A 13,441-nucleotide genomic window follows, 5' to 3' on the forward strand; every position below is an offset into this window, starting at 1 on the left:
TTTCCACTTTTTTGGAAATCACGCTACAGGTCGCAATTTTAATTGTATCGTCACGATGTTATTGCGGGTCCTACAGAGGAAAAAACCTTTTGATTTTTGATAATGGTCGGATATTATTCAGGGATCGGAATGTGACAAAAAAAGGAAGAAAGACCAACGTTTTATTTCAAAGTTAATATCTCCCTTCTGTAGGAGGTATGTATATCGAAAGCAACACCTGGCAAGGAAAAGATCACCTTTACAACGATGTGAAGTAGGTTGTAATAGGTGGTCAAACAACAGAGATATCGCAATAGTCGGTAATGCATCCCTTTTTCCATTTTTGTGCAATCACACTACGAAATTTTGATTGGATCCTCACGAAATTTTGGGGGTTTATGGGGGTCTAACAGAGAAAGAAGCCTATTGATGGTTGGCATACATCCCACTTTTCCATTTGTTATTTGGGTTGTACTGTCGGAGCACTTAAATGCGTTTCAAAAAAATTGACATGTGTTAATGGAGACATTCAGAGCAAAGGCGCTAAGCTATCCCAATTTTAATATTTTGAATTTTATTAGTCAAAAGCTTATGAACAGGGGTAGTGGTGTAGGGTATCACATAGTCAGCCCAGAACCGACTATAGCCTTGGCTCACTTGTTTAAACATTTCTTGGTAAAATATCTTTGGAATTCATTACATGAACTAATTCCTTTAGAGGAAATGCACACGAATCATCGATTTTCGGGGAACTACGCTACCCAACACTATGTTTTGAATATTGTTGCTTAGGAAAATCATTGGACAGCTTCAAATAGTTAATTATATATAGACAGTATAGCTGAGCTAACAGTGGCTATCTAGAAAGTCGAGATTTGGACCGAAAACTTAGAAAAACTAAATTTTTCTTATTTATACACCAATTGCTACTGTTAAGAAAGAAAACGTCAATGAAGTAAAAAAGAATCTAATGCTCAAGATAGTAAAACATATTGATGTCCGGATTATGGAGGTAAGAAAAATATATGATGTCCGGATTACAGAGTCTACAATGTAAAAAAAATCTGGTGTCCGGATTACCGCGTTGTCCGGATTACCGCGTTGTCCGGATTAACGAGTGTCCAGATTATCGAGTTGGCGACATTTCCTGAGTATTTTAGCCTTGTAAAACTTCTCTACAAGTGGTGTCTTAAGACACGCCGTTCGGACTCGGCGATAAACAGTAGGTCCCATATCATTGAGCTAAATATGAATCGGGGTGCACTCATTGATATGAGAGAAGTCTCCCTTGTCCCGTATGGGATGTTGTTGAACAATGTTTTTTTTTGTAGTCGCAAAATTAAGTCCTTTATGCAAAAAATTCGTATAAATTCCTTGCGGTTAGGGAGGTACCAAATGTTGCCTGTGGGCAACATCGCACAGTGGTTCCGCCCGTGGACAAAAATCGAAAAATTGATGGCGACAAATTTTATTGCGATTGAAATAAATATTCTCTACACATATCAAATTTTTAACATCCAGCCTTATTTTTGTAAATTTAAAGCGGTTATACGCCAAATTAAGTCGAAGAAGTTGTGATTTGTATGTGAGGCATTAAAAACAAAAAATACATCCGCAAAGCATTCGTAGGTTATGAGTAAAATTATAAAAAATTGGAGAGGTAAATGTGCAATTTTCAAAATGAAGCTTATAGGTGATGGCATTTTACCAAAAAACAAATTCATAATTCTTTTTCTAACCTCATTAAAAATAAATTCTTAATAAATGACTTTTTTTGCTATTTTTAATACAATTACTATTAATTTATGTTGAATTTTGCTAATGTTGTGAGCATTTGTGAGTCTCTAAATTTTTTTTGGAATACAGGGGAAAGTCCCTAGTTTACGATTAAAAAAAGTCCAGCTGCCCCCATCTGCCACCCGCAAAGTTATTCCTCTTACACCACGCCCGTAAAATCGTCAAAATTCCGAAAATCGGGAGGTACGTTTATATGGCGGCTATACCTAAACGTGGACCTATATTGAATATTTTTTGCAAGGAGGTAGTTTATTCACTCAGAACTCAAAATGCAAAATTACATCCAAATCGGTTGGTTAATTTGGCCAAAACCGTCAAAATACCACAAATCGGGTGGTACCTTTTATGGGAGCTATACCCAAATATGGACCTGCATCCACTAAAATGGTTTTCTATCTTCTTGGCCTGTTAAAAACCTACGTTTAAAATTTGGAGGCCGTAGCTCGATTAGAACTATTTTTGGCACTCTTTTCCATACAAGTGGGACCACTGTGCATCGGGCCATTGTGGTTATAAAAATGAACAAAGTTTGTTTCTTAAGTCTTTGTATTATCGTTACATTTTTTATTATTCATGATGTGGAAAAGCGTAAACTGGTGAGATTGTTTAATTCTAGAGGAAAATTGATGGAAATTGAATGGAAAATTGATCTATATTTATGATATATAGTTCACAAATTAGTCAATTTTGACGTATATGGTGGTGTTCATATAACTTGAAATGCTCATATTGAGATTTTTCAGAGTGAAGCGTTTGAGAAATATTTTCTGTTTTGTATGAAGACTCTAATCCTGATAATATTGCCCTTCATCCAATACATAAAAAATAGCATCATCGATATTCGAACAGATATTCGCTTGATATCTTACAAATTCCTAATATGTAATATGTATATTCACTAAAAAATGTGTCAATCTCCTCTTAATTCAAGTCCACTCTTCGAATAATATTATAAATACAACATTCTTCACAAGTCCGAATGTCTCAGTGACCCTTTGTATTTCATTGAATACCACTAACCAGTATTTTCGACTTCCACAAATGTAACCACTTTATTACCACAATGGCCCAATGTTGCCCACAGATAACTTCCAAATTTCAAAAATTTATAACTACTGATTGGAACTGTAAATTGTATGTTTGTTTTTTTTTTTTTTTATTTTGTTAGATCAACATCTAAATAAGATTTCTCAAAAAATTTTGGCTGCAATTATTCAATTCGTTTTACATTTAACGGCATTTTATAAAATCACTAAAATATTTCTAGCTATTAATTTAAAAATAATTTCAATTTTTTATTATTCTTAAATCAACCTACCGACACCCACTTAGTATATACAATTATCTCAAAGGGTTTGGGAAATACGCATACACAAACATGAAAAATTGCCCACAGGCCACAAAGGGTTAAGTTCGTAGAAGGGCCATGTCGGCCATCTCCTAGTGTTTTCTCCAAATTTAGTATAACATCGAAACTGGTCCATATCGATATTCTCCTTAGAGTACCGCTCCCACAAAGGTTCAACATTTTTATGTAAGTACAGTTTAGTACATTTATATCTATGCTACTCCTTGTGGTGCTGTTTTTCATGGACAAATCAACGCTTCCTGACATAGGGGACCAAGAGCTAAGCTCTAAGTTATAAGACGACTAACTGAAATGATTGTCGGTCGAAATATCTATCGAGAGAAATGACTTCCAATATAAGATTCACTTCCAATGTCGACTATGTTGGTCCATTTCTTCAGGTACCTCATCCGCAGCACTTTTGAGCTTTAATCCAAATATATATTTTAAGCACACGGAAACGGATAAGAATCGCTCAATGGAATGTAAGTACGCTCCGGGAAATTTAGTATAACTTCGAAACTGGTCCATATCAATATTCTCCTTAGAGTACCGCTCCCACAAAAGTTCAACATTTTTATGTAAGTACAGTTTAGGTTCTGTTTGAAAATCCGTTAAAAATTTATATCTATGCTACTCCTTGTGGTCCTGTTTTTCATGGACACATCAATGCTTCCTGACATAGGGGACCAAAAGCTAAGCTCTAAGTTATACGATGACTAACTGAAATGACTGTCGGTCGAAATATCTATCGAAAAGAAATGACTTCCAATATAAGATTCACTTCCAATGTTGACAATGTTGGTCCATTCAGGTACCTCATCTGCAGCACTTTTGAGCTTTAATCCAAATATATATTTTATATATATATATATATAATGATGACGACCTTAAGCACACGGAAACGGATAAGAATCGCTCAATGGAATGTAAGGACGCTCCGGGAACCATCAAGGCTAGCACAATTAGAAGCTCAAATTGCTAAGTTCAAACTGGATATCACAGGTATCAGTGAAGTGCGATGGAACGGAAGTAACGAACTAATAACTGAAGAAGGGAACCTGATTAGTAATCTCAAAACAAAATCGAACATATTTCATTTCCTGGCTTGCCATATCGGATCGCATAATCACTGCAAGATTCCGAAGCAACGTAAAAAAATGTGTCTCCATTATACAATGCTACGCTCCGACAGAGGATGCCGACTCCTTAATAAAAGACGAGTTTTACAACCAACTCGAGGAGCAGATATGGACACTGACCACGAACTGTTAATTGGCACGATTAAAATAAAGCTCAGTCATAACTATAAACGTAAATCGAAGAAGATAGGTAGGCAACTCGATGTGAAGATACTTAATAACAATAATCAGATAAAAGAGATAGATGGTCAGTGAACTTCTAAAAACATGTATACCCACAAACAAGAAACCATGGGAGGAAACACTGAACGCGTTGAAAACAATCGCGGAAAAGGAAATAGGATACAGGAAGAAAGAAGCAAGAAAAATCTGGATATCTGACAACACCTGGAAATTACTACAGTAAAGTAAAACCCTAAAGGAAAAACTACTCGGAAACGTCAATACCAACCAGCAATACAAAATAATAGCAAAAGCAGTTAAAAAAGCAGCCAGAACCGATAAAAGAAAATATATCGAAAACATAGCCATCGAAGCTGAGGCTGCAGCAGGAGCGAACGATGCCAGGAAAGTCCACCAGTTGGTAGGCCGACTATGCAACAATAGTGTACGAGCTAGTCGAGGGCTAAAAGATTCCAACGGACAGATAGTCAGTAATCCTGAGGATCAAATCCATCGTTGGAAACAACACTTCGAACGTATAAGTAATATTGATCATGACAACAATGAAAATTTCCCTATTCATCTGAATGTGAATACCCCCATTAACGTTTCGATAGATATACATACGCCCACCGTAGAAGAGATAGAGACGCTATATTAAAACTAAAGCGCAATAAATCACCAGGAGAAGACGGCATACCCTCCGAACTACTCCAAACAAATCCCACCGCATCAGCAAAAATTTTAGAACATTATGTAAAAGACATTTGGGCAAATGAGCAATTTCCAAATACATGGTCGAAAGGAGCCATCATAAAACTGCCAAAGAAAAATGATGTAACTGTCCGCGATAACTGGAGAGGCATAACCATATTAAACACAGTTTACAAATTAATGTCCATCCTTCTAAATTATAGATTGCAGAGCATAGAGAAGTCTCTGCGTGACGAACAAGCAGGGTTTCGACCAAACCGAAGCTACTTAGATCAAATTAATACACTGCGCATAATAATAGAGCAATCCATAGAATGGAAAACTCCACTGTATCTTATATTTGTAGATTTCAAAAAAGCTTTCGACTCTATAAATCAGCAAAAGGGGTGCCGCAGAAAATAATAAATATTATCAAATTAATGTACGAGAGTACCACACTCCACGTTCGTCATAGCGGCCTCACAAGCGAATCCTTCTATACGAACGTTAAGCAAGGTTGCCCCCTCTCCCCCCTTTTATTTGCAGCAGTTTTGGATGAGATTATGTTATATATATTCCAAAAAAAGAGGTATCAATTGGACCTTTGACCGACAGTTGGAAGATCTTGATTATGCCAATGACATATGCTTATTGTCACACAATTTCAATCAAATGCAAAGCAAATTAGACGACCTCATTAAAATTGCAAAGACTGTCGGCCTAGAAATAAACATTGAAAAAACATATGCGATACGAATAAATAATATTAGCGCAAACAGCTTTATGATTGGCAATAATCCCATAAAATATGTCAAAATCTTCTGCTACCTCGGTAGCATCATGTCAGCAGATGGTGGAGTAAGCGACGATGTTAACAGTCGGATAAACAAAGCCAGATCAGTATTCGGTCGCTTGAGAAGAACGTGGAAATCAGCCCACATATCAAAAAATACGAAACTTTGACTTTTTAATAGCTGTGTCAAATCAACATTGCTGTATGGCACCGAGACTTGGCTAATGACCAAATGCTTGACGCACAAATTGTATTATACTGAAAGTGTTTTGGCCAAACACTACACGCAGAGAAAAAATATTTTTCGGTTTTGTTGGAACAAAAATATCTATTTTGGTTCCAAAAATGTGTTTGTTTTGTACAAACATTGTAATCCAAATCCAAAAATACCATCTTTTGTTCCGAACATAGAAAACAAAAACAACTTTCGAATTTCAGCAATATTGTAAAAATCGTTAACAATACCGATTGTAGGAACAATCATAATCTAAATTTTTTACAAAACATATTGTCAGCCCTGAAAACCAGATACTAAATTTTTTGATTTGAGTGTATATACTTCTCATATACACTTTCCACACAACTTTGATATAAATATCGCGTATAATATTACGAGCATTGATGAACGCAATACATGGTTTGCTGCATTGGCTGACAACAAAGACAAACAAAAAGCTACAAGCAGCCACCACAACATCAGGAATAATTAAACACCATAACAAACATGAAAAGGAAAGAAGAATGAAATAAAGAAGAAGAATGTAACAAAACAGAAACAAATAAAAACAGGAGTTGGTATACATACACACAAAAACAAAGATAAAGGCAGCACGTCATACAAACACCACAACTCAACAAAATTGTTTTTTCAACACGGCATCGAATAGCGAGAGAAGAGAAAAAACTTTCGAAGAAAAGAGAGAAATATTGTTCAGTTGACACAAACTATTTTTGGATTCACAATACTACATAAGGAATCCAACAATATGTTAACAATACATATTTTGCTCTTGGAATATTGTTGGATCAAACATATTTTTTTCTCTGCGTGTATATCAAACGACGAACTCTTCAGACAGACAAAGGAAGATCCAATACTTCAACAAATTATCAGACGAAAATGGAAATGGATTGGGCATACACTGCGCAAACCGTCTAACAGTGTCACCAGAATAGTCCTGGAATGGAACCCACATGGCAGCCGTCGACCCGGACGTCCAAAAAATACTTGGAGGAGAACCATTAAAAATGATTTACAAACAATAAATAAATCTTTCGATGAAATAAAATTAATATGTCAAGATAGATTAACATGGAAATTATTATAGAAGCCCTATGTTCCCAAGTGAAATAATAATAGGAAAAAAAAATATTTTTTGTGGCAAGTTCATACGTCCAAAAAGGGCCACAAAATATTAAAATATCTAATATGTACATAATTATTGGCGAAAAGTATTTTGGTTGCGTCTCCGTAATTCTATAATAAATTAACGTTTCAATTCACAAAGGCTGAGGAGGTTGTATATCTCTCGGTTTTTTCTCCTAAAATATTATTCAAATAGTATATTTATTAGCGTTTAAAAAAAAAAAACAATTTGCGAACGTTAAACTGACGAATTTGACTGAACAAAGACATTCTGAATGTAAGGCGGGCATACTTAGTATTGCAACACGGGGGATACAAAGTAATCATCATGTCGAAGGTTTAGTTTTGAAGTACTCAGAAACCTATAGCAAAATGTATTGGTAATTTTGTGTATTTTTTAAGCAAAGACAAAATTAAACCTGTTGTTTTTATTATTATTAATATTGACGAAACCCAAGGGCTTCGAGGAATCTAAAGCCAAATATTCACAATATTGTTGGAATATGGAAAGTTTCTTCTTTTATAACCCATTGTATGTATTTTTTTGCGGTCCACTATGTAATTATTATTTTTTTTGTCTCAAATTACAGCCACCACCTGAATCATCTTGTGGTGATTCGCAGATTACACCATTTAGAAAGGATAGTTGCGATTATTTAGATAACATGGACATTCCAAAAACATGTAAGTATTTTAGAAAACACACTTTACAACAATTTTGTTGCAAATATAACACTGTGCGACACGAAAAAAATTAACCACATTCCGACACCGCAGCGTAATAGAAGACGAAAAATAAAAAGACACGTGTCTCGGCGTTTTTCCCTGTTACTTCGAATTTCGCGGTTATGGGCCCCCAAAGACCCGAGGCCTTGATGTCAAAAAGGACCATTTTGTCAAGCTCATATCTTCTAAACCGCTAAGAATTTTGGTTTACTCGTGGAGGCAAAGTTGTAGCTCTCATCTTAAAGAATAATAATTGTGAAGACATAAAATCCATTCAACCTTATCTTCAAGGTCAAAATCGTTAAGGTCAAGTTTCCGTTATAATTTTTTCTCAGATTTTGACAACTTTCTAGAACATACGAACCCTGTAGAAATGGTTCTTAAAGGTCAAAATAGCAAAACAAATGCAATTTTTATTTTATTTTTTCGGTTTCTGCTCCATAGAAATTAAACCATTCAAAATTAAAGAAAACATTCAACCACAATAATGTAGCTAATATACCAGTATACAACTTTGTGGAACATCAGAGCCCACAACGAACTGTTCTTAAAGGTCAAAATAGCAAAAAACTTTAGAAAATATTCGATTTGTATACTTTTTTCTCCAATTCTGGTTCATAGATACCGAACCGTTCAAAATTCAAGAATACAAGCAACTACAAAAATGTACCTTAGATCTCAATTAACAACTTCCTTGAACATATGAACATTCTAGGAACGGTCCTTCATGTTCAAAATTCACTAACAATTATATTATGTTTAATGCTCAGGTCTGGAAATAACAAACTGTTCAACACTCTAGAAAATTTGAAAGGTTTGTTATTTACGGACCTGACCAGGAAAGAATGAGTAAAACTAATCGAATTTTGAGCTTAAAGGGCCGCTCCTAGAATGTTCATATGTTCTAGAAAGTTGTTAACTGAGATCTTAGGTACATTTTTGTAGTTGCTTGTATTCTTGAATTTTGAACGGTTCGGTATCTGTGGACCAGAATCGGAGAAAAAAGTATAAAAATCGATATTTTCTAAAGTTTTTTGCTATTTTGATCGTTAAGAACAGTTCGTAGTGGGCTCTGATGTTCCACAAAGTTGTATACTGATATATTCGCTACATTATTGTGGTTGAATGTTTTCTTGAATTTTTAATGGTTTAATTTCTATGGAGCAGAAACCGAAAAAAGAAAATAAAAATTGCATTTGTTTTGCTATTTTGACCTTTAAGAACCATTTCTACAGGGTTCGTATGTTCTAGAAAGTTGTTTATTGAGATCTAAGGTACATTTTTGTAGTTGGTTGTTTAATACAATATTGATCAGTTTGACATCTGTAGGCCAAAATCTGAGAAAAAATTATAACAGAAACTTAACCTTAAAGATTTTGACCTTGAAGATAAGGTTGAATGAATATTATGTCTTCACAATTATTATTCTTTAAGATGAGAGCTACAACTTTGCCTCCACGAGTAAACCAACATTCTTCGCGGTTTAGAAGATATGAGCCTGACAAAATGGTCTTTTTTGACATCAAGGCCTCAGGGTTTTGCGGGCTCATAACCGCGAAACTCGAAGTAACAGGGAAAAACGCCGAGACACGTGTCTTCTTATTTTTCGTCTTCCATTACGCTGCGGTGTCAGAATATGGTTAATTTTCCATGACACAAAAAATTACACACAGTGTAATTAAAGATGGTGTGTACAATGAACTAATGAACGTTTTCATGTAATATCTACCAAATTTATTTTACTTATTTATTATATTAACTTGTATTAAATACAATGTTAATAAGACAAAGCATTGCCTACAAGGCCATCAGCTAACCTCTACCAATTTAGTAAGTGCAATATTCAAAAACTAAAGCAGTGCGATTACAATAATGCTAAGTGGAATATTAGACCATATTTTATAAAAATGTCGACTGAAAATTTGTGGAGAACCAATATGTTACGTTCACATAGATTTTTTCTTGAAACAGCAAATCGTAACATACTGTGCTACTTAAGTAATAATGGCAGAATTTACTACAGTGAGGAGCAAAACCGAGTGAATGTTTACTATCCAGCAAAATTTATTTGAAGTTGCTCTATTTGAAGTAGTGATTGCATAGCTTTTTTGAAGCAGTCCATGCAGAGTCATGTAAAATGCATTCCGTTCTTCACATTATGACAATGTCCGGTTTGAATCCATTTCATAATAATTGCACATTTTAGCAATGTTTACATATATACAGGCGTGTCACAGATTCCGATCGGAATGGTTTCAATTCCGTAATTTCATTTCGATCGTTTTTGTTTTAGCTTCTTCATAATTACAATTTTGGTCACATTTGATTCCCCGTGAAGTTTTTATTTAAAACTTATTTTTTTATAATTGACGGCCCAGCAAAATGTTCGATGACAAGTCATGAGTTGAATCATGGGTGCAAGTGACATGTCATAGGTAAAAATTTATGTGAATCACCAATGACATTTACAAGGGAGTGACACACACTTTCACCAATTCATTGTCATAGCATTTTGCACCAGTTCATTGTCATAGCATCTTGCACCAGTTCATCATCATAGCATCTTGCACCAGTTCATCGTCATGGCATTTTGCACCAGTTTATTGTCATAGCATCATGCACCAGTTCATTGTCATGGCTTCTTGCACCAGTTCATTGTCATGGCTTCTTGCACCAGTTCATTGTCATGGCTTCTTGCATAGTTCATTGTCATGGCTTCGTGCACCAGTTCATTGTCATGACTTCTTGCACCAGTTCATTGTCATGGTTTCTTGCACCAGTTCATTGTCATGGCTTCTTGCACCAATGCTTTGGATCCGGATTTTCGCCAATCAGAAATAAAATTTGCAATGCAATTATGTAATTTGTAGAGTTAATAAGAATACAATGCACAGATGATTTGTATCGCCAGATGTTATTTTTCTTTATTTTGTATGTAATTTTCAAAATTATATATTATATTAATCTGCAATATCATATTTATCTCTTCCGATGGCTGCAAGATATTTCTTTGGGGGGTTCCGTTTTTCCAATATTCGATAAATTTTGTGTCAATCTCTGAACCAAGCTAATCATTTGGGAAATCTAGTATAAATTTGAATTCTGTTATGTTATTTCAAAAGAAAAAAACTTATCCTGTAATAGTTACCATGTTATGGTCTCTTTTATACTTATTTTACCGATCTTCTACTTTGCTTCTCTAACTTTGGATGCCATGTTTTGTGATATCATATTGAACTTGATCTTTCCATTGGAGTTTTGTTCTTCCTTCGGGTCGCAAAACGTCAAATGGCTCGTATTCATATGCCGGTGGCATCTTTATCCATCCAGTTAACATGGCCCAACCAATCCAATAATTGCAGCTCGATATGTTTTACTATATCGGTGTTGGTCGGCTGGTAGATCTCGTAGTTTATAGACCGGATCTTTTTCATACTTCTTTTTAATACACTGTGCAACATTTTTACGGTGATCTTGTGCAAACAATTCGAACTGAGGATTTTTTGAAAGTACAGACCCAAACGACAAGAACCCCTAGTTGGGTTTTGTTGTGTCAGATCCAGCTCGGATTTTATGGCCCCATCTAAACATGGTTAAATATTGAGTTTTTAAGGAAATTCGGGGCCATATCTCTGAAGCCAATGCGAATCTTCTTCTGACCTCTGAAGCAAATTTGTAGATAAGAACAAGAATAAAATATTTGGAAAAATAATGAACTCGAAAAACTACACTTATTGCCTCAAATTTCAAAATATATGCAAAAATTCCACAATTTTTATACATTTCGCACCGCATCTCCAAAACCGTTAATTGTTTCTGAATATTTTATTTTGGAAAAATATTCCCTGGAATGTAATACACAACTCTTCAGAACATGTCATTGTTGTAAAATGCATCTATGCCGTTGTTTTCAGTACATTTTTCAACGACGATTTAATAAAAATGTCAATAATGTAGTGAAATCCGAAATGCGAGAATAAACTGTTGGTGTGAACTGTGTTTGAAATGCGTGTTGTAAAAGATATGATGCAAAATACAGCTGAAACAACATGAAGTAAGCATTTTAGAGTTTCAGAATGTTCTAAAGAATTGTTGAAAACTTTATTTGGAAGATTTTTGCAAAAGGTTACCTGGTTCAACTCCCAATAGTTTAGCCGATACTGACCAGAATTTCAGCAATTACGTAAAATTTTCTATATTTTATAGATTTTGATGCCCTAGATGGAGTTTTTCTTATGTGGTTCTCTCAAAAGATAAGTTCTACTAGTTTAGGGCTACAATATTGCCAAAGACAGCAAGGCCAAATTACTATTCGTTTCTGAGATAAAGGCCTGATAAATGCAAAAAAGTGTAGATTTAGCCCGGTTTAGATGAGTCCATAAAATCCGAACTGGATCTGACAGGACAAAACCCTACTAGGATTTTTGTAGTCTAAATATGTACTTTCAAAAAATGCATACTAGAAGTTGTTTGCATTTTCAGTGTTGTATAGTGATATCCACAAAACGAAACAGGTTTCCAAACACAAAATATATTTTTCTTTTGTTTTATATCAATTTCCATTGTATTTTTAATTAAAGTATATAAATTTTGCCACTATCGATCACTTTCAACTGACTTTTATTTTCATTTTAACAATTACTTTTGCAAGTACACAATTATTCGGGTACATGAGTATTTGATAATTTATTGTGCGGGTACATATCAATTTGTTTAAACTCATGATAATATTATGACAAAGATCGGATCTTTCACCACTTCAATTTCACTCATGAAAATGAAAAAGATCGGATCTTTCACGACTTCAATTGCACTCATGAAAATTCGATGAAAAAGATCGGATCTTTCACGACTTCAATTGCACTCATGAAAATTCGATGAAAAAGGTCGGATCTTTCACGACTCCTTTCGCACTCATGCAAAAGAACCAGTGAAATCATGATTTCACTTCCATTTAATTTTGCTGGGGGGTAAATTGACCTACATATATTGAAAAAAATAGAATTACATATAAAATTTTGTCAATTTTTTGTTAATTTTGTCCGTAACCAAAAACTTGCTCGCGAGAGTGTACCAAAAATCGTTGATGTAGCGCGAAAAGAAAAATTTTAAATTTTTTGAAATGGAATATGAAAGAATTTGCAACATTTCCCATATATTCTTTATCGATATTCAAACTAATTAATATTCTAAAAAAGAAATACACTTGTTCTGGTGAATATATTGAGGTAGGAAAATTGATGACTGGATACTAGGGTGGTTTTAAAAAATCGATATCAGATTTTTTTGGCTGACCCCCCTGAAATGTTTTGATAGAATTTAAGATTGCCAAAGTTTGCGAAATTTTGAAGATTTATGGCCATATGGCGATTTCGCAACACATATCTCTGGAACAGCTAAAGCAATGTACACGTATTATACAAAATTAGGGACAC

At 34.6% G+C, this 13,441-nt stretch overlaps 1 protein-coding gene across 3 annotated transcripts in view; it reads left to right on the forward strand.

Annotated features, from left to right (window-relative positions):
* The window catches only part of DIP2 (disco-interacting protein 2), a 527,750-nt gene that overhangs the window by 177,507 nt on the left and 336,802 nt on the right, over positions 1–13,441 (forward strand). For all 3 annotated transcript variants that reach the window (XM_073984060.1, XM_073984061.1, XM_073984059.1), the window contains one exon: positions 7,871–7,964. In XM_073984060.1, coding sequence (XP_073840161.1) covers positions 7,871–7,964 — 94 coding nt within the window. The remainder of the gene's footprint in view (positions 1–7,870; positions 7,965–13,441) is intronic.

The sequence above is a fragment of the Musca autumnalis genome, unplaced genomic scaffold (genome assembly GCF_047663935.1).
Source record: "Musca autumnalis isolate F117 unplaced genomic scaffold, ASM4766393v1 scaffold_4, whole genome shotgun sequence".
Taxonomy (NCBI): Eukaryota; Metazoa; Arthropoda; class Insecta; order Diptera; family Muscidae; genus Musca; species Musca autumnalis.